Source organism: Phocoena sinus, chromosome 2, assembly GCF_008692025.1.
Source record: "Phocoena sinus isolate mPhoSin1 chromosome 2, mPhoSin1.pri, whole genome shotgun sequence".
Classification (NCBI taxonomy): Eukaryota; Metazoa; Chordata; class Mammalia; order Artiodactyla; family Phocoenidae; genus Phocoena; species Phocoena sinus.
The window spans coordinates 64,049,067-64,075,802 of record NC_045764.1 but is presented as its reverse complement, the minus strand read 5'-3'; the positions used below and the strand labels follow the sequence as shown (position 1 = coordinate 64,075,802).

Here is a 26,736-nt window from a genome sequence, read left to right as displayed (position 1 = left end):
GGAGGTTCCTTAAAAAACTACAAATAGAACTGCCATATGACCCAGCAATCCCACTACTGGGCATATACCCTGAGAAAACCATAATTCAAAAAGAGTCATGTACCAAAATGTTCACTGCAGCTCTATTTACAACAGCCAGGAGACGGAAACAACCTAAGCGTCCGTCATCGGATGAATGGATAAAGAAGATGTGGCACATATATACAATGGAATATTACTCAGCCATAAAAAGAAACGAAATTGAGCTATTTGTAATGAGGTGGATGGACCTAGAGTCTGTCATACAGAGTGAAGTAAGTCAGAAAGAGAAAGACAAATACCGTATGCTAACACATATATATGGAATTTAAGGGAAAAAAAAGTCATGAATAAGGGGTAAGACAGGAATAAAGACACAGACCTACTGGAGAAGGGACTTGAGGATATGGGGAGGGGGAAGGGTAAGCTGTGACAAAGCGAGAGAGAGGCATGGACATATATACACTACCAAACGTAAGGTAGATAGCTAGTGGGAAGCAGCCGCATAGCACAGGGAGATCAGCTCGGTGCTTTGTGACCACCTGGAGGGGTGGGATAGGGAGGGTGAGAGGGAGGGAGACGCAAGAGGGAAGAGATATGGGAACATATGTATATGTATAACTGATTCACTTTGTTATAAAGCAGAAACTAACACACCACTATAAAGCAGTTATACCCCAATAAAGATAAAATTTACAAGTATTTAATTTACCATCCATACTCCAGTTTTGTCAGTTGATCTAATAATGTCCTTTATAGCACTTTCTTCCTCCAGTTCAGGAGCAAATCTAGGCTAGGTACTGCATTCATTTGACATTTCTCCCTCTCCTCATTTAATCTCAAATGTTTCCACAGACTTTGTCTTTTATCGTATTGACATTTTTTAAGAATACAGTCCCCCACCCTTAAAAAAATTTAAGTGTTCCTCGCTGTCTGATGTTTCTCATGACTAGATTAAAGTTATACACTCTCAGCTGAACCCTGGGTTAGGGGTGGTGTGCCCTTTGCAAGGTACCACGTCAGGAGATACACAGTGTCTACCTTTTCTCACTGGTGCTGTTAATTTTGATCACCTGGTAAAGTGTTGCCCAGTTTCTTCACTGGATAATTACCCTTTCTTTTTCTCCCTTGCAACTAATAAGCAGTCTGAGGGGCTGACAAGACCACTGGAATATATTGCTCCACATCAAAATTTCCCCCCAAGGTTTAGTGTGTGTTGATGATTTCTGGCTGATCCAATGTTTACAATGACGATTGCAAAATGATTTTCCAACTCCAGCACTCTCTCTATATTTACCAGTCGGCCCTTGAAATTTTTCATAAGCAAGAGCCCTCCCTTCTCCCCCATGTATTTATTTATCTACTTATTATTGGTATGAGCTCATGAATTTCCTTTTCTTTCAGTAATTTGTAATTTGTTACCATACTTATTTGGGTGCTCAAACTGTCTCAGATGTGGCCAATAGGAGCTTCTTCAAGGTGACTCCTATGTCCTTGTGACATGTCCCCATCATCTTTGTGAACACTTCCTTACTTCCAGGCTTATCTTATACCTACCCAGCCCCATCCCTGGAACTAGTCATTTCTCCAAATAAGGGTGCCTTTTCATGGGGAATGGTATTAGAGACCAAGATTAAGGTGCAGGGTATGCTTATTGCTAGTGGGGTGTCTCTGCTTCTTAACCCTCTTAGCAGACAGAGCTAGGAAATATATGCATGTATGTATACATATGCAAACACAACAAAAATATACATACTCACATACGTATACATATATACGGTGTACATATAAACATGCACATATACCTACATATACATGATTTCAAAATTATGAATTCACATTGATATCTTAAATTTAAATCCATGCCCCACAGTGTTCTGTGTTGCCTTCCCCCATTCCATATTTGTATGCCTCCTTTTCCATGGTGAGATCCCTGGCTCCCAACAGCAAGTCCAGCCACTTTGGAAAAATGTTTGGCAGTGCCTACTGCAACTAAGCATACATATGCCTTTAACACAGCAATTCTACTTCTGGGTATATTCCCAACAGAAATGAGAACTTATGTCCACCAAAAACATACAAGAATGTCTTATAGCAGCTTTACCCAAAGGAGCCAAAAACTGGAAACACCCAAAAGTCAATCAACAATAGAAAAGTAAATCATGGCATATTTATATGATACTAAATTGCTATGAAAAAGAATGAACTACTGATAAATGCAACAAAGTGGATGAGTCTCATGGGCATCAAGTTAAGTAAAAGATGTCCAATGCAAGAGAATATGTATGTTATTATTCCATTTATATGAAATTCAAAAACAGGGAAACTGTGGCTCTAGACAGCAGAGTAGTGGCAACGTTCAAGACTTATGAGGATGGGGTAAAGACTCTGAGGGGACCAGAAGGAGGTTTGTGGGGGACTGGAATGTTCTGTATTTTATCCAGGTAGTAGTAACACAGGCGTAATACAAATATAAAAAAATCATCAAGCTATAAACTTATCATTTAAATACTTTACTATATGTGAGTTATAACCTATTTTTTTAATTTAATACAGCTATAAATTGGGCTGCCAATGCAATTAACTCCACTGAAATGACTGAATCGGACCAAATTCACATGTGTTCAGGAAATGACAACTCTATCAGAACTTAATCATCTGCCTGACAACTACTGCTTTTCTGTTGTAATACACATCCAGTGTCAGTAATGGGGAAATGGGGAAAAAAGTTGTGCATCCAAGGATTTAACAGTACAGTACGTGGGCTTACTCAGTGTCTTGATATAATTTTTTGTTGAGTTGAATTGGACTGTCTTCTACACACACACTCCAAGGGTTAATCACAATCCAAACCCTTAATGGTTTATGCTTTGTGTGTAAAGTCACGCGATGATAAGTGTCCTCTGGGATTGCTTACTGGTAACTTGAAATCCATGGAAAAGTCATGGGAATCCTAAATGCTCGAAGACAGGGTGGGAGAGTGCTATGGAGAGAGCTTCAGGGATAGGGTGGAAGGAACATAGGTATCAACCCCCAGACTGGACCTTTTGCTCCCCTCCTCTCAGTGTGGGCCCTATTGCCCAGGCAAAGCCAGTATATGAGAAGTGAAACCATTTCTCCCTCGACTGAGAATCCTTCTGTTTTGATCAGGACTCAAAAATAAGAGAGGAGGGCAGGAAGGTGTGTAGTGCTTCTCCAACTTTAAATGTACCACAACCACCTGGAGGGCTTGCTAAACCTGAATTCTGGACTTTACCCATGTTTCTGATTCAGCCGGCCTGAACCTACATATCTACCAGCTTCCAGGGGATGCTGGTCCAAGGACCACACTTCGAGGATTACTGGTGTAATTGCATGAATGTGGAATTAGAGCATCAACGTCCAAGTCCTAAATGCTACCGAATAGTCTGTGACCTTGAGCAAACAACTTAATCTCTCTGAACCTATTTCCTCATCTGTATGATAAAGATAATACGTGTCCTGCTTGCCCTATAGGATTGGCATTCATATTATGAGTTCATTTGTGTTTTGAAAACCATAATCACTAGACCAGATGTTCTCCATTTTCATGTTCCATGGACTCCCTTGGCAGTCTATGGATACCTTCTCAGAATAATGTTTTTAAATCCATAAAATAAGATACAGAAAAATCCAAAGGAAACCAGTTATACCTAATTATCAAAACACTTTAGAAAACCAATTTTTACTATACATAGTAACATGCTCCTTTAACATTAAAATAGGTGATCTCATGGAGGGTCTAATAACTGTTGCAATTCCAAAATAGTGATGAGTTATTTAACAATATTTCATAATATCTGTGACATCCACAATGTCTTGTGAATAGACAAGTGATTTCTATTGGTGACAAAGCCACAGTACTGCTAATACTGTTATGGTTTGTTGCCTACATTTATAATAGAAGGAATGCTAAATTTCACTTGGAAGCTGGTGAAAATAAAGATGTAATTGACAGACCCCTCCATGGTGGTAGTGTGAAGTGAATAGTTGTGTTCCATTTTCAGGATTAGCTAAAATATTCTGCGGCTCACTTGGGATCATGCCCATATGTGGGCTTCTGTGGAATTAAGACTGAAAACATCAGGACTCCAAACCTTCAGCTACATCACGGCAGTGGCCAGTGACGTCTGACCCCTTCACCCTTAAGTTTGTTGCGCTGCTTCCCTAATAGCTTCTAAGAATGGGTGAAACATTAAGAAGCTTGGAATTTTGTTAATAGGAGGAACTTAAGCTTCATTTCCAAGGGAAGAAACAGACATCTAGATCACAGTGATCTGTTTGCTGTAAGGAAACCACCTTCTTTATTTGATTGTGGAAGCCAGTGTTTGGGTCATCAACAGTAGGCATTAAGATGGTGGGATAAGGCTTCCCTGGTGGCGCAGTTGTTTAAGAATCTGCCTGCCAGTGGAAGGGACATGGGTTCGAGCCCTAGTCCGGGAAGATCCCACATGCCACGGAGCAACTAAGCCCATGCATCACAACTACTGAAGCCTGCGTGCCTAGAGCCCACGAGCCACAACTACTGAAGACTACACGCCTAGAGCCCGTGCTCTGCAACAAGAGAAGCCACCACAATGAGATGCCTGCCCACCTCAAGGAAGAGTAGCCCCCGCTCACTGCAACTACAGGAAGCCCCCTACGTGCAGCAACAAAGACCCAATGCAGCCAAAAATAAATAAATAAAAATAAAATAAGATGGTGGGATAAGGTATATGAGAAGCAGGGCTTGGACATATTAGCAATTCCTATATGAACCTTGGAGAAAGGCATTATTGGTGCAGATAGTTTAGGCCAAATATCTATGCTCAGCGTTGACAACTAAAACTGGAATAAAACCCAAATGTCTAACAAGAATGGAGATTTCCTCTTATTGACATAGTTGTGAAGTTGCCTTTCGAATAGGCTTTGCCAAAGCTAGACCTTTAGTGAACACACTCATTAGCAAGAACCATGGGTCACCTGCACCTTTTTGTGGGCTAGCTCTGGACACCATTAATAGCTCTGGAACTGCTTACAGGCACAGAAATTGTAGATGCAGCTGTTTTCAATATGCAAGGCCAGACCATATGGGGGCTAGTTTTGGAGCTATTTCAGAAGCTAACCTGTGGGCATATGGAATCAGGACCATGTTTACTAAATATCTGATGTGGCGCTTTTTTTTTAATGCTTTGCTATTATATGATTAAAGATTCATCTAAACCTTTAGAGGGAATGTACAGGTAACAGTAGTGGATGGTAAAAAGACTCAGGATCCCAATGTTTTATTTCCTGGGGGGCCTTTGATGCTCTCTCCCATACAGTACTTCAAATGTTCTTTAATGGACTTTTTGGTTTCTAGATAATAACCTCTTCTACAATACTGCCATTAAAAGCAATAAAATCTTAGCCAGAACCTACCTTAATTCTGAGCTCTTGATGCTCTGAATGGTCTTTTAAGGAGAAGCTGTAAAAAAAAAAAGGCAAAATCTTTATATCCCTTAGTAGTATTTCTGTAGTACCTTGTCCTTTATATTAATTAAAAATTTTAAGCTTCAAAGAAAGTAAGAAAGTAATATATGCATATGGTAAAAAAATTTTTAAATGGTAGTAAAAAGATACAAAATGGGAAATAAATGTCTCCCTTCTAATCTCCCATCCCAACCTAAACCCCAGTTCCTGTCCCCAAATGTTAACAGTTTTAGAACCATCTTTCCCTGAAATGTTTTCTCTGTGTGTCTACATGTTTTATGTATATGTTTTTATTTAAAAGCATATCACAGGGACTTCCCTGGCGGTCCAGTGGTTAAGACTCTACGCTTCCACTGCAGGGGGCGCGGGTTCGACCCCTGATCAGGGAACTAAGATCCCACATGCCCACTGTGTGGCCAAAATGAAAAAGTATTCAAGTAAGAAAAACAAAATTTTTTTTTAATGTATCGCAGAGTTCTTTTCATACCCACGTACACAGACCTGCCTTATCATTTTTAGGGCCACGTGATAGGCCATTGCATGACTATCCAGGGTGACAATTTACATAAGCAATCCTCTACTAATGGATATTTAGGTGAGCCTTAGTTTTTCTCAAGTTAAAACAGTCTGCAGAGAATATCCTTATTAAAAACACGTTTGTATACTTAGAAGGCTAGCCCTCAAGTAGTTTCCTAGAAGTACAATGCTCACGTCAAGAGGATGGGCATTTAAACATCCTCTTGACCTGAGAACAGATTGTAACCAAACTGCCCTCCAAGGTTGAATCGGTTTACATTCCCACCAACAATGTCATGGGTGCTTGCTTGTTCACACACATATCAATTCTGGCAGTATTAAATTTTTTAAACATTTGCTGATCTGGTAGGTCAAGAATATTACATTGTGGTTTTGACTTGCATTTCTTAAATTATAAGTAAGGTAGAGCATCTTTTCATTTGCTTGTGGAATTTGTATTTGGTTTTCTGTGCATTGCCTACTTATCATTCTTTGCCTGTCTTTCTTTTGAACTGTTGCCTTTTTCTACTAGATATTTTTGCATTCCGTAAGTATTAAGTTCCTACTACATGGTGAGCAGTATGCTGGGCACTAGAGCTCACCATTGTTGGTGAGGAAACACCACTGTCTTTGCCCTTTGGGAGCTTACAGTACTGGGACACAAACATTAACCAAGTCATGCTCTGAATGGGTGTATGTACAGACTGAGTCAAGTGCCTTGAAGGAAAGGCCTCTTGCATCTCTTAGAGCATGTGAGAAGAGAGAGACCTGGACTGAGGGTAGGAGAAGATTACCTGAAGTAGCTGACATCTAAAGAACAAATAGGATTTGTGGTTAGGGAAAGCATTTCTGGAAGAAGGAACAGCATTTTGGAGGGAATGTGATGTATCAGATGAGCTAAAAGGCGGCCAGGGATCAGAGCACAGAGAGTAGAATAACAGTGACACAAGATGAGGCTGGACTACATCACCTGGGCCCTGACCCCATTGATGATTGAGGGGTTCTTCTCCTAGAGAAATAGAAAGTATTGAAGGGTTTTGAGCCGCAGTTGGTTATCAAATCTGCATTCTGAAAAGATCACTCTGGCTGAAAAGAAGGTAAACAGGAGGACCAGTCAGAAGGTTTTTGAGTTAGTCCATATGAAATCTGATGGTACCTTGGCCCTGGATTATGACAGTGGACATGAAGAGAAGTAGATGAGGGCTTCCCTGGTGGCGCAGTGGTTGAGAGTCTGCCTGCCGATGCAGGGGACACGGGTTCGTGCCCCGGTCCAGGAAGATCCCACATGCCGCGGAGCGGCTACGCCCGTGAGCCATGGCCTCTGAGCCTGTGCGTCCGGGGCCTGTGCTCCGCAACAGGAGAGGCCACAACAGTGAGAGGCCCGCGTACCGCAAAAAAAAAAAAAAGAGACAGAAGTAGATGAGTTCAAGAAATATGGAGAAGGTCAAATAAAATTTGATGATGGATTGGATATAAGGGATAAGGAAGGGAGGAAGTGTCCAGGATGATTCCTAGGTTCCTAATTAGATGGATGGTGGTACCATTTACTGAAATAAGAACCACCATATGATCCAGCAGTTCTACTCCTCAAAAAAAAACTAAAACATTAATTCAAAAAGATGTATGGACATAGCAGCACTATTAACAATATAGCCAAGATATGGAAGCAAACCAAGTGCCCGTCAACAGATAAATGGATAAAGAAGATGTGATATATATATATAATATATTCCATTACATATATATATAATATTACTCAGCCATAAAAAGAATGAAATTCTTCCATTTGCAGCAACATGAATGGAGTTAGAGAATATTATGCTTAGTGTAATACGTAGGACAGAGAAAAACACTATATGATATCAGTTATATGTGGAGTCTAAAAAAATAATATAAATGAATGTATATGCAAAACAGAAATGGAGTCATAGACATAGAAAACAAACTAGAGGTTACCAAAGGGGAGAGGAAAGCGAGTATAATATGTAAAAATACTAAATCATTATGCCGTAAACCTGAAATTAATATAATATTGTAAATAAACTATACTTCAGTTAAAAAAAGAAATACTGGAAGAGGTCAAGGATGAATTCAGGCTTACACAACACATCTGCGTGAAGCTGTCAAATAGCTAATTAGATATAAAAGTCTGGGACCAGGGAGTTCCCTCGTGGTCCAGTGGTTAGGACTCCGCACTCTCACTGCTGAGGGCCTGGGTTCAATCCCTGGTCAGGGAACTAAAATCCCATAAGCCTGGGACCAGAGGAAAAGTCTGGATTGGAGACATAAATATGGAAGTCACTGGAGTATAGTAATTAAAGCCATGGGCAAAGATGCAATCACCCATGAAAGGAGTACAGCACCCAAATCAGCTCTACTCTGAAGCCTTAAGGAACACTAACATTTAATGGCCAAGTAGAGGAAGATGAGACAAAAAAAGAAAGAACAGGTGAGCAGCCCGAGAGCTGAGTGAGGTGTCCCAGAAACCAGTGAAAGAAGGTTTCAAATAGAATGTAGCAGCCAGTAGTGCCAAATGCTGCTGAGACATCTAATAAGAGGAAGGCTGGAAAATGCCCATTGGAATGGGCAACATGGAGGTCCTGGTGACGTTCATTTGAACTGTTACAGTGAAATAATGGGGGCAGGGGTCAGACTGGAGATGATTGAGAAATGAATGGGAAGTGAAAACACGGAGACACCATATGGACCACTCTCAAGAAGTGTGGTTTTGAGAGAAAACAGCCCCAAACCTATTCATCCTCAGTCTCTACTCTTGACCCTTCCTTGCCACTCAGTAAGCTGAAGTGATTTTCTAATTTGGTATTTGATGTTCCACAGCTGTGGTCTCCCAGGAGCCATGGCAACAAGCCAGCCAGGGAGAGAGTCTGCAGGGGAGGCCACCTCAACCTTGGGGGCTCTTCCACCTCTCAGAGCAGCTTCTGACTCTGCAGGTCTGGGAAGACCCATTGTAGAAAACGCTGCTGAAACTGGCTTTAAGAAACAAAGAGTCCTTATATTTTAGAGACACCTACTGAAAAATGTAAGGATAAATAGTGTCTGGGATTTGCGAAGTGAAAAAAGCTAAGCCAGGAGTTGATAATTATTGAAGCTGGATGGGTACATGGAGGTTTATTATACCGTTCTCACTACTTTCGTTTATGTGTAAATTTTTTTCAAAATACATTGTAAAAAAATTAAGTTTAGTAACTATGTAAATTGCAAGTACACAGAGCCAGTGACTGTCACAGGCCCACTGTTGACCATGCCACTTAAAATGGGATCTCCTTTAAATCCAATTTGCCATTCGCTTGTGGGTTTCAAGGTACCAAATGCCTAAGGGAGTCAAGTCTGCTCTCAGATGCTGCCCTTTCTTCTCTCAATAACTCTAACACCTTGTTCCTTGCCCCTCTTCTCCGTTCTTACCTCCCTCCTGAGTCCACTGTTATTGGACTCCAAATAGCAGTTCTGTCACTTGTCTTCATGAACTTGAACAGCTTCCTTCTCAGACTTGAACCATGTTCTGAAAGATGAGGACGCACATCTGCTTAGCAATGTTGTGAAGATGAATTCTGACAGTGTATGTGGGAGTAGGTACATAGCTACACCCTCAAAAGTCCACAGAAGTCAGATAATACAAATGAATGAAGATGACCAAGTAGGAGAAAGTCCTGTGACCCTTTTAGCCTGTCTTTAGCTTTGCCGCTTTTAGTAGACATACCAGTAGGAAGAATTTTAAGAAAATTTCTATTCTATAAGGAAAATATTAATTCAGCATGAGCATAAATGGAATAAATAATCTATATTCATAAATAAATGGGTAATAAACTGAGACTTAGCCTCAGTGTTGGGGATCACTAGGGAGCGGTGGGGAGTAGGGCAAGCCAGAGCACGCAGGCCCCATCTAACAGAGGCAGTCCTCCTCAGCTCCATGACTCTGCCATGAGAGAATGTGGAGCCAAGGTTAACATGTCTTCTTGTTCTACAAGGGAAGCTAGAACTCTAAAATTTTTATGTGAAATCTCCCAATTCTTAAATTTGGTTTCAATTATTTACAAAAAAAGAACACTACAATGGCTAAACTAATTCCATTTGTGGGCCAAAAGCAGCTCATGAGCTGCCAGTATGCAACCTCTCACCTAGATAATGGGATAGAACACAGTTTCCCTTCCCCGCCCCCTTATCTTCCACCTCTAACTTTCTCCTTTCTCTCATTTTCCACATTCTTCTCTCCTAACCACTCCCACCCTTCCTTTCTAGACTAAGTCCAAGTGGTAGAAGGGATTGAAGGGGGTTGAAGAAGTGATGAAGCCCGAAGGGCTGTGATCTAGATGCCTCATCCTGTTCCAGGGCCTAGGCCAGTGCCCTGCACATAGTCGATCATAATGACAAACCTGATGAAGGAAAGAGCCAGCAAGTAGGGGGCAGTGAGTTTCTCATGCACACCTGGGCTTACCTGAGGACTCGCATTTTTCTCAACAGCCTTGCGAAGTCGTTCTGGCCGCTCCATCATCAACGGGAACTGGGCAATAGACCGGCCTGGAAAATATGAAGGAGGAGGGACCATGTTCACATACAAGCGACCAAATGAGATTTCGAGCACTGCCGGAGAGTCCTTTTTGGCCGAAGGTCCCACTAATGAGATCTTGGATGTCTATGTGAGTTTGAACTCTTGCCTGGATTTTGTATCTTCTTGCTTCTCAGGACCACACTTAGAACAAATAAACAACAAATATTGCCCTCGCTCAATAAGACCATTTGAGCGGCGCCTTTTGGGGTGCCCTTACATGCTTGGCATTCCTCTCTGCCCCTCACCTCCGAATGTACCTAGCTCATAGAAACCTTAAACTCTCCCAGATGCTTATTACCCTCAGCGTTTATTGAGCCAGTAAAACCAATTTTACTTGTTGAACCAAATCAGAGGCAAAACATATCCTTTATTTCATGAGCATTGGCTCTCCTCCAGTCACTTTCCTCCTAAGCTAATTTGGCATGTTTTCTTTTTATGGCAAAAGAAAGCAAATGCCTAAAGCAAGACGAGACCACTCACAGTTCCCAGCCCTCTTCAAATTCTATTAAAGCAAGTGAAGAAACAAGAACTCCAGAGTCCTCCAGATGACACAATAAAGCTTGGAGTAACAATATAGAGATTTACGAGTCGTTCCCTGCTTCGCAGAAGACAGAACTTTGATTTCTTTGACAAGAAACTAAAGTATTAAGTTGCCCCAGAGTTAAAAATTGTCCTTATTTTTTTAAAGAAACCACTAGAATCCAATCTTCTTAAAAAGATCAGGAAATAAAAGGGGACCGGAAATAAAAGCTCAAAATCACGTTTTGATAAAAAAGAATGCGCTCACCCATAGATATATATTCTCTCACCATCTCCAAAGCCGTGCTGGTCTACTTGATATTTGCCGAGTTCGAATTTTATAAATATTACTTGTCTAACTATACAGTTACATGTTCATTCCCTTTGGGCCTAGTGGCTCATGGACTAGAAACTACAAAGGAAGTCTTGTTATAGCTCATTCTGAATATTTTTTTATAGACTGTCCCGCTGGTGTTGGTCTCCGGGTAAGTTTCGAATGGCATTAGGGGTAAAAACTCAGGTTGTTAAAGGCCCACTATGGGTGGTCTGGGTTGTGGTGGCCAGTAATAATTTCATAAATGGGACAAGGTTTGCACTGGCAGAATGTTCACACAGAAGAGGCACAGTAGAGGGGGGAAGGCTTTCCGGCCCCAGAATGACTGTTGGATTGTGTGAAAAGAGAAGTGAGGGGATTAGGAGTAGAAAGCAAGGACCTGTGGTCACACCACCGTGTCCCTCGGGGGTTCTCTGCTCCCCACCATGGTTTCTGGATGTAGGGGGCCCAGGGGTTCTCATGTCCGCTTTCTGTTGGGTGATTTCTAGACGGGAGGCCACGTTTCACACATAGGGAAGGGGTAAAGGCTGATGATGTAACTGGGTGGAATAGACACCCTCATGGACCAAACAGGACCCACCCACGCAGGAGTGACTCAGAGAATGCCTGTAGCTAACAGGACCTCAGAGATCAACTGGATTCTCACCTCCTGCTTCTCCAGATGAAGAAATCGAAAACCATGAGATTGAGGGACTTGCTCTAGGTGACCCAGTGGGTAAAGAGGAGAACCCCTTCGTAAAGCAGTAGAGACAGAAGTATCACAGCGTGACCTGTCTCCTTGCCTGGCTCGTATTTTCACCACAGATTTGCATTCCGCGGCTCCATTTAGCCCACCACCCTGCTTCCCTCCAGGAAAGCCATGAGCACAAAGGATTTTCTGCTCCAAAGCTAATAGGGAGGGATTTATTCTGCTGAGCCACGCTGGTTTGTTTTGTGTTCTTGTCCCGGACAATGTTTAATTGCTGACTTCCACAGCCCTATGCAGCTTTTGTCATGGGTCCCTGAGAGAATAGGACCCAAGGAGACTTATTGCCCTTATACCTGTTTTCCTCACTTCATCTCTCTGTGGTTCTGGAACTTTCCATGGATGAGAGGGGATGGGACCCAGAAAGTCAATGAGGGAGAGGGTTGGGTCAGACCCTTCCTGAGCCAGCATCCCGGGCCAGGTAGAGGACTTGGGAGGAACCTAGGGGATCTCCGGGTGACGCTGCCAGAGGTCTGGCCCTTCCTTACATGACTCTGTCTCGCCACCTAGTGTTCAAACGGGTTCTCTGTGGTGTAAACTTAAGTGTCTATTTTGGATATTTTGAGGGCCATGAGGAAAATCTAAGCAATGGTAGAGGATGGTTGGGAGCCGACAGAAAGGTTCCCTACCATTGCTCCCATCTTCCTGTTTAAAATTTATAAAATCTTGACTTTCAACCTAGTTTTCTTCTTATTCTCTCAAAGACTACGTTCTTCATTCTTCAAAAGCAGATAGCAAAAAGCCATCTGGAAATAGCTTTCGTTTAGTGTGTCACCAGTCTGCTAATATTATTAGACGTAAATCAGTCCACTCATTTATAGTTAGTGCCACTTACACCATTGAGCCCAAAGCCAGCAGGAAGGGGATATGCATGTGTGCCAGTGCAGTGACATTGACCTTTGTGTTGTCAGATGATACACCAGCAGCCTAATCCAGGAGTCCACTACGAGTACGTAATCATGGGGAACAATGCCATCAGCCCACAGGTGCTGCCTCACAGGAGACCAGGTAAAATTTCTGGTTTTGCTGCCGGTCACTCCGGATCATTTCCTTTTAACGCCCTTTCTCTCTTCTTCTTGTGTATCTGCCCTCTGTCTCTCGGTCAACACAGAGAAAACCCATGGACACATATTTCAGAGTCAGTGGGCCTTGATATCAGAGGATGCCTCACCATTTGCCTGAGCCCTCACTGATAAGAGTGTTTCATTCACTTGATTCAAAAATGAAGTGAACATTCTCAGTCTCTTTCCAGTTCAACATTTTGAAATGTCTTTTATATTAGTTTCCTATCACTGCTGTAACAAATGACCTTAAACTCAGGAGCATAAAGTAACACAAATTTACTGTCTTATAGTTCCGGAGGTCAGAAGTGCAAAATGGGTTTTGCTGGGCAGGAATCACGGTGTTGGCAGGCTGTGCTCCCTGTGCAGGCTCTGGGAAAGAATCAGTTTCCTTACCTTTTTCAGCAGAGGCCACCTGCGTTTCTTGGTTCATGGCCCCTTCCTCCGTCTTCAAAGTCAGCTGAATAGCACCTTCAAATCTCTCTCTGCCTCTGACCCTCTTCTTCTGTCATCTCTCCTTCTCTGACCGTCGCCCTCCTGCCTCTTTCTTATAAGGACCCTTCCGATTACATTGAGCTCAGCCAGATAATTCAGGATAATCTCTCCATCTCAAAATCCAGGATAACTTAATCACATCTGCAAAATCCCTTTTGCAGTATAAAATAACACATCCCAGGTTCCAGATATTAGGACACAGGCATCTTCAGAGGGCCGTTATTCTGTCCACCACATGCCTTTTCTCTTGGTTCCCTTCTGCTTCTGCTAACACAGCTTTCACCTGTAAGAAAAGAAAAATGAATTCACACCTAACAATCCACCTCTTCCCTGTGGGCTCTGCTGACAGAGCCAGCAGCTTTGCTTGCCTCCGCTGGGTATAGCACAGCCCCTCGCTGATATTTCTTTACTGAATGGTGATGGAGCCCACCACCCAAATGGAGACTGTCTTTTCCATCTTTCAGACAGAAGGGTCTGCAGAAATATTAATACTAATCGCTAATAATCACTCACACGCAGAGTCCTCGCTATGTGCCAGACACTGCTGGGCCCTTCACATAGACTAACTCATCAAATTCTCACAACTGTGCTCAGAGAGAGGTACTGTTTTTAGCCCCATTTTAAGAGTAAGGAATGGAAGCTTAGAGAGATTGAGTTACTTGCCCAGGTCCCACAATGACCTCAGATCAGCCTGAATCACTGGCCCCTGTGCTTATTACACTGCCTACAGGTGACCTGGTCCAACACCTGTCCTAGGAAGTGAGGGGACAGATGCGAGGCCTGGCCGTACATCCTTCTCTGGGCTGCCGATTGGATAACCAGGTTATCTGATTGTTACAGGTCGGGGAGGAGCCACCTGGCACGTGGGGTGCACGTGTTGTCCGAACTCCAAGTCAGCACACTCAGCCTGAAAGAATTTTTAAGCCATTTCCAGGAGCAATATACAGTCTGAGAAACCAAGTTCAGATGGGGGAATATTGAGATTACTGATGCTGATTTATAAGGACAATTGGACAGACTATTTGAAATCATATGGGACGATGATGAGCGATAACAAGCCTAATGGGTCTCAACTAATGGGTAGCATGTGGTTCTGGGATCAGCTGCCGGGGACAGGGCAGGCCAGAAGGGGTCAGCTGTAAAAAGTCGGTGAGGAGAGGCAATCTGGACCAGGCTTCATCCACCGTATCAGTGGAGTCAGGAGGCCAGAGCTTGAATTCAATTCTGCCACTTTCTTGCTGTGCACCCTCAGGCAAGTCAGTAACTTCTCTGAACACATTCACAGTCTACAAAACAGAGAGGGAAAAAAATACACTCGAAGGTTTTATCTGGGAGGGGGAAGGTATTGAATAAATTAGGTGTCCATCCTAGCACAGTGCCCAGTACATATAAGGTACATAAAAGATTTTTAAATGTTTTATCTGATAACATCTTGGACAGTTTCATGTATATCAGTATGCTGGTCTTGATTCTATTAGTTTAATTTGCATATAATATTTTAAACCATGAAGTATTATAAGTAGCCAACTAAATAAGAAAGTGCTGCTGAAAGAGAAAGCTCTAGGTTTTAACTGCATTTTACAGTAACCTTAGAATTTGCCTCCTTATTTTATATTAAACTAATGAATGCTGGAACACTATTCAATCAAAACGGAAATACGTAAAGTAAAATGCAACTGCTCCATAACTGCCAAAACTTAGAAGCATCCAAGATGTCTTTCAGTAGGTAAGTTTGGATAAAGGAACTGTGGTATATCCAGGCACTGGAATATTATCCAGTGTTAAAAAGAAATGAGCTATCAAGCCATGAAAGGACACGTAGGAATCTTAACTGCATATTACTAAGTGAAAGAAGCCAATCTGAAAAGTCTCCATATTGTATGATTCCAAGTATGTATGTACGGTATTCTGGAAAAGACAAAACTATGGAGACATTAAACAGATCGGTGGTTACCAGGGATTAGAGGGGAGGGAGGGATGAATAGGCAGAGCACAGAGGATTTTCGGGCAGTGAAACTATTCTGTGTGATACTACAATGGTCGATAGATGTCACACGTTCGTCAAAACCCACAGAATGTACAACACCAAGAGTGAACCCTAATGTAAACTATGGACATTGGATGATAAGGATGTGTCAGTGTAGGCTCATCCCACTCTGGTGTGGGATGTTGATGGTGGAGGCTGTGCATGTGTGGGGCAGGAGAGATACGGGAACTTTCTAGACTTGCCACTTGATTTTGCTGCGAACCTAAACTGCTCTAATTAATATATGCATTTTATATTATATATATATGTCTATTTTTTTAAAAAGCAGTATTCCCAACCTCAGCCCTCTCCCAGCTTCCCAGAGGGAATCTCTCTTTACAATTAGGTGGGACCCTACCCAGCCCTTTCCATGCGTATACAAACATGTATGTGGCCAGTTTCAACATTTGTCTACAATCTAAGTGTGCCAGGAACATCACATGCCAGTCTTTTCCATAAGCCAACATAAATCTAACCTCAATTTGAAACTTCTCTGAAACTGGTAGAATAACTCAATCTCAGTCAATCTGGGGGCTCCCACACACACCCCAGATAGAGGAAAGATACCTGTCTGGCAGGTCTGTGGTGCTCAGGAAACCCAAGACCTCAAACACCTGCCACTCCTCACTTTGGAGATCTCTCTCTCTCTGTCTCTCTGTCTCTGAGAAAGCACTCTCTCCACTTTTCCCTCCTCCTTTCCCTGGGCTGGCCCCTCTGGGGCCTGTTATCCTAACTGAGAGCTCAGGCTTTCTTTGTGGGAAGGAAGAGCTGTTAACTTCCTGCACCTTTCACTTTCACTCCTGCAAAAATCTCAGACAAGAAAATCTAAGAACTTGGCCACTTGGACTAGGAGAGGAGGAGGAACAGAGATAAAGAACAAAACACAAATTAATCTCTCAAGGGCTTCCCTGGTGGTCCAGTGGTTAAAACTCTGCTCTTCTGGGCTTCCCTGGTGGTTCAGTGGTTGGGAGTCCGCCTGCCAATGCAGGGGACACGGGTTCGTGCCCCAGTCCGGGAAGATCCCACATGCCGCGGAGCGGCTGGGCCCGTGAGCCATGGCCGCTGAGCCTGCGCGTCCGGAGCTTCTAATGCAGGGAGCATGGGTTAGATCCCCAGTCAGGGAACTACGATCCCACATGCTGCACAATGTGGCCAAAAAAAAAAAATTAGTGTCTCAAAAAGTGTCTGGCCACATCTGTGTATGTGTATACAAACTGAATTGCTGCTATGCTTTTTTCTTTCACTGAACAACCTATGGGTCATATCTCCATGTCACAACATGTATTTGCTTCATTCTTTTAAAAAATAGCATAATATTTCATTCTTGGTTGTAGTATAATTTATTTGAACCACTACCACTGGTAGACATTTAAGTTCACTTTACTGTTTTGCTGTTTCAAATTAGTAACCATACTTATACATACCACTTTATATAAAAGAATGAGAATATTTGTATGACAGTTGTCCTGGAAACTGAATCCCTAGGTCAAAAGGTATGTGCATTTAACATTTAGAGAGATATTGCCAAGTCGCCCTCCAAAACTTTGCGTGTATTTGCAGGCTCACCCAGTGTGCAAAATCGTGTTTTCCTGCACCTTCAGCGAGGGGTTTAGGGATTTAAGGGTTTCCAAAGTTTCTCATCTTTATTGTTAGGTAAATAGAGTTGCTGTTGTTAGTTGCTTTCTCATGTAGTTCTTTAATTAGGAAGGAAGTTGAGTGTCGTTGTGTGACTTTTGACTGTGTGTATTTCTTCTCATGAGAAAAGAAATTGCCTCTCCCTGTCCCTTGCCCACTTTCCCTACTGTGATGTTCATCTTTTTCTTATTCATTTTAATAATGTTTTTAATATTAGGGAAATTAACATCTGCCTATTTTAAATATGTGTGCTCTGAATTAGAAATGATCTCATGCTGCCTAATTTCTAATGTTGGAGCCATTGCCTCTTTACAACTCACCGTCCAAACCCATCTTCTGTGGTGTGTGCACTTGAATCTCCTAGGGGAGCCCTTCAACGGCCAGCTGGTACCAGAAGGGGGGAACCAGCAGGAGGGAGAAGGGAAAGAGGGGGACGAAGAGAAGGCAGACGTGCACGGCGGGGCACCTGAAATATTCACCTCGGAATCAGCACAGACCTTCCCGGTCAGGCATCCTGATAGATTCTCTCCCCACCGGCCGGACAGTGTGGTACCACCAGCACCACAGACCCCACGGCGGAGCCGGGATCACAACTGGAAACAGCTGGGGACAACGGAGTGCTCGACAACCTGCGGGAAAGGTGAGCTCATGTGCGGGCTAGGAGGGTCTCTGCAGATCCCCGAGCAGGAGTGGGGAACACGCAGGTAGGCCCCAGGCACATGGCAAAGCTTCCCCTCCTTGAGCCTGACTGTGAGATTGCTCGTTAGTGTGAGGCTGTGTTGGGGGTTCCCCAAGACCACCCTCAGGCTCGGTGATCCACCCGAAGGACTTAGAAAACTCAGAAAACCTGCCGTGCTCATGGTTACAATTTGTAACAGTGAAAGGCTACAGATTGGCATCAGCAAAGGGAAAAGCACGTGTGACAAAGTCCAGGACACACCAGGCGCCGGCCTCCAGGTGTCCCCTCCCAGTAGAGTGGCACAGGGATGCACTTGGTTCTCTCAACAATATTGTATATGAGCCAAGTATTGCCAGTCAGAGAAGCTCACTCCAGCTTTGGTGTCCAGGGGATTTATTGAGGTTCAATCACATAGGCCTGTAGCTCCCACATTAGCTACTCAGCCTTTAGCACCCCAGAGGTCAAACTAATACAACATGGCCTAAGGCCTCAAGCATGCAAAGACAGGCGTTCACAGAAATCACATTGTTGGCATAAACTAGCTTGTCAAACTGACAGAGCGCAACCCAAGATCTCTGGCATAGAAAAACTCTTATCAGCAGAATATTCCAAGGGCTCTGAGGTTATCTCCAGCCCTGGTCAAGGACCAGTCCTGAATACAGGTCTCTCTTTGGAATATGCAGGGTCTGAGCAACCCAGGCCTGCTGAGTTAACCCTTTCCTGCACAGTGTGTTCATTAATAATCAGAGAATACACTCACCTAGTTCAAGATTTACAAGCTGATGTACAAGTCAAGGTTGTGGACACTTACACAAATGCCATTCAAAAGTCATTCTCAGGGCTTCCCTGGTGGCGCAGTGGTTGAGAGTCCTCCTGCCGATGCAGGGGACACGCGTTCATGCCCCGGTCCGGGAGGATCCCACATCCCGCGGAGCGGCTGGGCCCGTGAGCCATGGCCGCTGAGCCTGCGCATCCGGAGCCTGTGCTCCGCAATGGGAGAGGCCGCAACAGTGAGAGGCCCGCCTTCCACAAAAAAAAAAAAAAAAAAAAAAAAAAAGTCATTCTCAGATCTAAGGATTTCAGAAAAAAAGAATGCTTTGGGAGCTTGAAGTGTTAGTTAGCTAGCTTTTACACTCCACAACTCCATTTTTCCTCCTCAGTAAATTCTTAATCCTGTATTTGTCCCATTATCTTGAGACCAATCAACTCAGAACACCTGGAGCAAGGCTGTAGCCTAACAAAGTCAGTTTATGCAGCAAAGGGGACCACACACCAGTGGGAGCATAGGGCATCTCTCCAATGGAAAGAAAAGATCCAGTAATAGGATTTAGGGGGAAAGGTGGGGGTCTAGGTGAAATTTAAATAAAGCAGGGTTGTGGACTTCCCTGGTGGCGCAGTGGTTAAGAATCCACCTGCCAATGCAAGGGATATGGGTTCGAGCCCTGGTCTGGGAATATCCCCCATGCCACGGAGCAACTAAGCCCGAGCGCCACAACTACTGAGCCTGCACTCTAGAGCCCGCGAGCCACAACTACAGAGCCCTCGTGCCACAACTACTGAAGCCCGCCCGCCTAGAGCCCGTGCTCCACAACAAGAGAAGCCACTGCAATGAGAAGCCTGCACACCACAACGAAGAGCAGCCCCTGCTCGCCGCAACTAGAGAAAGCCTGCGTGCAGCAACGAAGACCCAACGCAGCCAAAAATGAAATAAACAAATTTATAAAAATAAATAAATAAAGCAGCAGAGTTGTGATAGGCTTGAAGCAAACCCTGGCTGTGTGTAAAAGGGTCAGTATCAGTCTGGACTGTGATGTGGACTCATGGTCCTGTGTCCTTGAACACTCAAAGGCAAGATAGATGTGGGATGTGGTGTCCAGAAACCCCTGACCTGATGTTCTGCACCTGGGTTGGAAATTGATGCTGCTTTTCTGTTCCAGGTGCCTTAGATCCTCATTGCAAGTATATGTATAACCGTGCAGCCGTGATTTCCTTCATATACATGGTGATAGCCTCCTGCCTGTAGTAAAGTGCTATTTGTGACTGTAAAACACCTGTTCTTCGAGGACAGGTTACCATAGAAACAGAGGCTGTATCCCTGAGGAGTTTCTGCAACTGGGAAACATACCTCCAGCGTATTGGTTTGGCGAATTTTTTTTCCTTTTCTTCAAGAGACTTGCGTCTGAGAGTACAAAACTTGGAAACGATGGCATAATCAACACATGGAAAAATCTTTCACAACCACCTTTAACGCTTTTATCTTTTTCATAAGAGCACTGACTTAGTGGCTTTTGAGAATCGAATTTAAGTCTTTGGTTCCTCTTGGGGTCTGGAGCCCTTCCTGCCTGGAATCTTTGCTGGTTCCATGATGGCTTCATAGCTGGAGTGCTGATTTATGGAGGTTTTACCGTACTTATACTTAATACTTGCGCAGAGAATGTGAACTGGAGAGTCATTGTGCCAACTTCTCTTATAAGCCTTACGAGGGAAAGTTAAATGCCTGTTAAGTGTGTCTTAAAAGAGGCAGAAAGCTAGAGATAATTATGCATTAAGGCCAAAATCAGTTTAGTGAGGATCTGTCCATGACGCCATAGAGATAAGCAGTGTGAAATGAAATGTGCTTGACATAGGAGCCCAAGATCAAAAGGTTTTTGTTTTTGTTTTTTTTCCGGTACGCGGGCCTCTCACTGCTGTGGCCTCTCCCGTTGCAGAGCACAGGCTCCGGACGCGCAGGCTCAGCGGCCATGGCTCACGGGCCCAGCCGCTCCGCGGCATGTGGGATCTTCCCGGACCGGGGCACGAACCCGTGTCCCCTGAATCAGCAGGCGGACTCCCAACCACTGCGCCACCAGGGAAGCCCCCAAAAAGTATTTTGATAGTGCTGAAATAATCTACCATTTAGGTAGTGGTGTGATACCTGCTAACTGAAACAGATACACTCAGAACTAAGTGAGATCAGGTGAAAACAGATACACTCAGAACTAGGTGAAAACTAGGTGAAAGGATAAAGATTGTTGTCATGTGGTTTGATATCAAGGGTGGCATGTGTAGAAGAGTCTCCTCCATTTCATGTCTTTAAAGACAGCCTGGCCCAGTCTTTCCAGTAGGATGAGATGTAGGCCTGTCTGGAGACCATAAGGCATTGCATTGTGGACACAGTGGGACAAGGACAAGAGCATGTGCTGTTTGCCACGCACCCTGCGTGCTGCTCACCCAGCCTTGTGTTCACTGGACTCATCCAGGTGGTCATTCAACAGTCTGTGTCTGTTCTGTACCAGGCATGGTGGAGGGACCCCTTTGCTCCCTCTAAGGTTTGCTCCCAGCCAGCAATGGCCTCAGAGATGTCAGGGCAGGGAGGCAGTGTGGATGCACAAAACATTTAGCTCATCTCATGGTTGTCAGTGGTAGTGACAAGTATGCCGTGACCAAGAAATCCTGAGCCTGCCAGGGCTGTCCATCTCTTTTCTGCACAACCCAAGTCCACTTGCCTCGTGATCTCATCATTTTCCCCACACAAACCCTCTCCCAAACTCTCCTCCAGTCCTTCCTGGCAACACTCACCAGACCACACATTTCTGTGCCTCTCAGATTAAAATTCCAGCATCATGATAGCATGATCACAGGGGGGAGCCCTGTCACTGGTGTAGAAGAGAGGCCCATACTCTGTCCAGTCACTGCCCGGACCTCTGTTTATCTGGTCAAACTCCTGGCTTGGCCCAATTGATCCCTTACATTCCAAGACTAGAGTTATTTAATTTTTTCTTTCTTCTTATTTTGTCCATCTCTCCACAATGCCTCACTGACCTCTACACGGTCCCCTGAATTCACTGACTTACCTCATTTAATGTCCACTGATTACCTGTGGTACAGTCCCCCCTCCAACGTTAACATACTTCTGTTTAGATCAACACATTGAACGTACAGCCCAACCAAACTGATCCCAGATTGTTCCTGCTACCTGAAGCCCAGCCAGCACCTGACCTCCCCACCCCATTCTTGCTGGCTAGCACTTAGAGGGCTAATTGTGTGGCATGCTTGGACAGTGAAGAGGTGGCCAGGTACCATTCTGAGGGATAGTCTCCCTTTCTGCAGAAATATAAACTGACCCAGAGAAAGAAACCTTTTTGGTCATTGGAGTCAAGAACTATAGATCTAGTGTTTTCCCACCATCGGAGACAGAAAGAGTACCTCTGAGTTTGTGTCCTTGGCTAAACGCTGGAACTGGACCAGGGGGAAGGCAGGCAGTGGCCAAAGTGCACACAGCCCCAAACAGGACCCATCTTTCCAAGGCACAGAGCATTCCTAGGGTAACTTGTATCCTTTCAGCTAAAGATACTCAATTCCCCCCTCATTAGTGCCAAGCAGTTGGGGTAGTTACTTTTGCCTTCTAGTCCACAAATGTGTAAGTAGAAAAGTTAAACCCACATGGTCTGATGGGAAAGGGATGGGCTGAATAATAAAATTTTTACTTAAGCCCTTATTAGCTGCATCCCAATGAGTATCCTGCAAGCTGTGAACTGAATCTTATTCATCTTTGTAACTCAGCACAATGTCCTTAATGTTTGTTGAATTTCATTAAAAATCTCTTCTTAATGGAAGCAGATATGTTACCGGACAAAATTTAATTCCACAAAGGTTTTTGCTTCCTATTAATTTTATAGCCAGTACTGCTTTTTTTTTTAACATCTTTATTGGAGTATAATTGTTTTACAATGGTGTGTTGGTTTCTGCTGTATAACAAAGTGACTCAGCTATACATATACATACATCCCCGTATCTCCTCCCTCTTGCGTCTCCCTCCCACCCTCCCTATCCCACCCCTCTAGGTGGTCACAAAGCACCGAGCTGATCTCCCTGTGCTATGCATAGTACTGCTTTTTACTCAGCTAATAATTATGCTTAATTGGAACATTATTTTAAAATAATGGTCTCAAGTTATAGCTGCATTGTAAATGTTTATGCCCATAGTAGTTTAAACAAACAATTGTTTCTGATTCAAAACTGTCATACAAACTGTCATGTTTTTTACAAGAACTACCTTCTGGCTCGGTGTGTCCCACAAAATCAGCTTAAAGAAGCATTGGAACACTTCGTGGCTGCTGAAATATTTAGAGACACATTCAAAGTTATCCCTCTAGTTAAAATTAAAATTATAGCAAGTTGAAGTTGAGAAACTCTAAATGCCTGGCCAATTAGCAACAGAGCTGAGACAAAGCTGTAGGCTAAATGCCAGTGTTCTGCCCAGCAGGACCCAGCTACTGGCCTAGACTGGGGCCAGGGGTGGGTGGAGTGGGTGCACAGTCATTTATGAAAAAGCATCTTACTCTCCAGACGCTCGGGTTGCGCCTTCCCCCAGTTACTGTTCTTTGTAAACACTCAGTAGTAATACTTCAGTGCTGCCACCAGGGGATAGCAGAGAGAGAGAGAGGCAGGCCGAATTGAATCAGTTTTGGTTTTGTTTTTTCCAGTTGAGAGCTAGAAATTTCACTGAACAAACTTTGACTTTTTCTCCAAAATAGATTATGCCTTATTAAGTATGAAACATGAGGCTGTGCATTTAAAACATACAAAAAAAACTTAGGCAGTCAGTATTTTTTTTTTAGCAAAGTAACAAAAACAAATGTTAGACCTCTGATAAATATTCACTCAACAAACTTTTATGGAGCACTTACTCCGCTGCTGTACTGGGTTACAGGGTTGAGCAAGCACCAGTCCTGTCCCCTAGAAACTCACCATCTCGTAGGAGGCAGACATATACTCAAATAACCAAAATTCCACTGGATCAGTCCTTTACTGGGGGAATGTGTAAAATGATTTACAAAGGCGAAGCCAGCTGCTTTTCTAGCCTCTCTTGAATCTTCTTACTTCTCTGCCCCAACCTGACTGTTGCTTCAACATACCTGGCTCTTGCAGGCCGGTTTGCCATGCACTTTTGTTCCAGTTCCGCGGCCTGGACAGAGCTCCCCTCCAAGACACACGTGTGCACAGCTATCCAAAACCAACCCTCTCTCTGCAAAACCCTCTCTCTTTCATGTCTGCGGAAAACCTTCAAGAAGTTATTTGTGTTCATTTTATAATCATTCCCCTACCTATCGATCTTTCTTGTTGTCTTGAACTGTTAGGGGAATTGTTTTTATCTGCCTCTGAACATGTTCAAACCATGTCCACAAATAGATTATAAGGCCTTTGAGGGCAGGAACTATTCCTGCTCTTCTTTGCCCCGGACAGTGCCTAGGAAAGCCCTTGTGCAGGAGATGCGTGTAAACTCAGGAATGGAGGAGTGTGTGTGTGTGAATCGTTCTGTTTCTGAGGCTTTTCTTCATCAGCATCCGGACCTCTGCACCATCTGCATTCATAGCCCAGCATTAGAGTGTGTTCTCCTTGTCCCTGCAGGATCGCAGTACCCTATTTTTCGCTGTGTGAACAGAAACACTCACGAAGAGGTTCCTGAGAGCTACTGTGACTCGAGCATGAAGCCGACCCCGGAGGAGGAACCCTGCAACATCTTCCCTTGCCCAGCCTTGTAAGAGGGCCTCTGCCTGTTTTCAGCTCACTTCTAGTTGCTTGTGCATAGGACCCTAGTAGTAGATGTAATCTAATTTTTAAATCAGCCTACATCTGATTTAGAAACAGGAGACATAGTCTATGCATAAAATGCAATCTGTTTAGCAAGTGCACCTGGCTTTCAGGATTCACACAGGAGCTCACAGCCTTTAACTGCTCAGCACACTCCCAGAAAGACTTTGGTGAACTGGAGAAATTGGGTTTTAGCTGGCAAGGAAAACAAAGAGGGAAGCAAAGAGTTACAATCCAGTGCAGTCAGTGCTCAGGCGAGCTGTGTACAGAGAGAGACTAATGTAAGTCACAAATACATCTGCTTGGGGAGTGTCTCAGGAGAGGTCTTGGTTTAGTTATTGAATAATAAATAGGACACTTTTAGAAGAACAAGGAGGGAAAGCCCTAAAAGGGGTCAAAACATAATTCCCAAACTAATAAGAACATAATTCTCATCCGAAGACATAGGGCCCATGTGCCGATGTCTTATTTAAGGAAATGACAAAGCAGGGTAACAGAGGAGAATATGTGAAACTGATGTGTAAATAGTTCATGAAAAATAACAAAGGTTGGAAGAAGATTTCTAAGTTAGTTCCAAAATGGGTTAATGTTCTACAGGGTAATAAAACTCATCTTTGGAGGTATTTTTCTGACTAGATAAAAATCTTTTGTACCTTCTTGGTTTTCTATAATTTTACGGAATCTGGGCCCTAATCACTGGTAAAGAGAATATGGAACAGAGCCACATTCTTTATGGAATCAGACGGCCTTAGGCAGACTGCCAGGCACTGCTCTGGGCTGGGGATCACCCGTAACAATTCTGATGCTTCTTTGTCAGTTGGCTTGGCCAACTTCTGTGTAAGGTGCTCTCTTCCTGTTGACTGAAGTGACTGGTCCCTCTCGATCTCTCGTTCCTGAGCTAGCTGGGACATCGGGGAGTGGTCTGAGTGCAGCAAAACCTGTGGCCTGGGCATGCAGCACCGCCAGGTTCTGTGTCGCCAGGTGTATGCCAACCGCAGCCTGACGGTGCAGCCCTACCGCTGCCAGCACCTGGAGAAGCCTGAGACCACCAGCACCTGCCAGCTCAAGATCTGCAGCGAGTGGCAGATCCGGACGGACTGGACCTCGGTACGCAGCAGGCCAGCCTGCTCTGGAGCTCCCCCTCCAAGACCTACCGCCACCCTCCTGCATCCCCCCTCCAAGACCTGACGTGGGAGAACCCTGGATTCTCCGGGATGACCTGTCCTGTGGGGTTCTGGAAGGACTATTCTGCAAACCATAAGATGTGCCGATAGGGCCATCCTATCATCCTGATAGACTTAAGGGCCAACTTTCAGGGTGAGCCCATGGGAGCCGTGTGCACACACGTGTCCTCTCTCTCCTGTGTCACGGTGGAGTGAAGGCTGACAAAGGCTGCTAGAGCCAACTCCTCCTTCCAGTCGTGCTCTCCCATTTTACAGATGGCAAAACTGAGACCCAGAGGATCAAAGTAGGCGAGACATCCAAGCAGATCTTAGAGAGAAGGCATGTGATGTTTTCAGGCTGGGATCCTTCCCAGGTAGCATTGCTCGACAGGGGACCCGGCAACCCAGGGCTCTCGCCCCACCCCGTCCTCTGCTCAGGTGGCGGGTAACGAGGACGAGGGCACCTTGACCAGAGGGACCCTCAGAGCTGGCACTGCCCGGTGCGCTGATGTGCGCTTGCTGTGTTTTAGTGCTCGGTGCCCTGCGGAGTGGGGCAGAGGACCCGCGATGTGAAGTGTGTGAGCAACATCGGGGACGTGGTCGATGACGAGGAATGCAACATGAAACTCCGGCCCAATGACATTGAGAACTGCGACATGGGACCCTGCGCCAAGAGCTGGTTCCTGACGGAGTGGAGCGAGAGGGTGAGCGTGCCGGACGGCGGGCGGGTGGGACCAAGGCTGCTGGTCTGATGGGCAGGAGCCGTGCCTCACGACGTGCCCCAAACCACACAGAGACGAATCGCTAGCATGGAATCCCAAAGGTGATTTCTGACTTTGGGGAAAAACCCAGAGGTGAACTACTGTAGGCTTTCTATCCTTCTATGAAGACTGAGGGCCTCCAAGATCCAGACGTGGGTATGAAAGAATTCATTTA

The 26,736-nt window shown here is 44.4% G+C and overlaps 1 protein-coding gene across 2 annotated transcripts in view; it reads left to right on the top strand.

The window, feature by feature from the left end:
• The window catches only part of THSD4 (thrombospondin type 1 domain containing 4), a 589,447-nt gene that overhangs the window by 543,886 nt on the left and 18,825 nt on the right, over window positions 1-26,736 (top strand). For both annotated transcript variants that reach the window (XM_032623848.1, XM_032623849.1), the window contains 6 exons: window positions 10,483-10,658; window positions 13,080-13,176; window positions 17,750-18,025; window positions 24,455-24,584; window positions 25,540-25,744; window positions 26,331-26,504. In XM_032623848.1, the coding sequence (XP_032479739.1) occupies window positions 10,483-10,658; window positions 13,080-13,176; window positions 17,750-18,025; window positions 24,455-24,584; window positions 25,540-25,744; window positions 26,331-26,504 (1,058 nt within the window). The remainder of the gene's footprint in view (window positions 1-10,482; window positions 10,659-13,079; window positions 13,177-17,749; window positions 18,026-24,454; window positions 24,585-25,539; window positions 25,745-26,330; window positions 26,505-26,736) is intronic.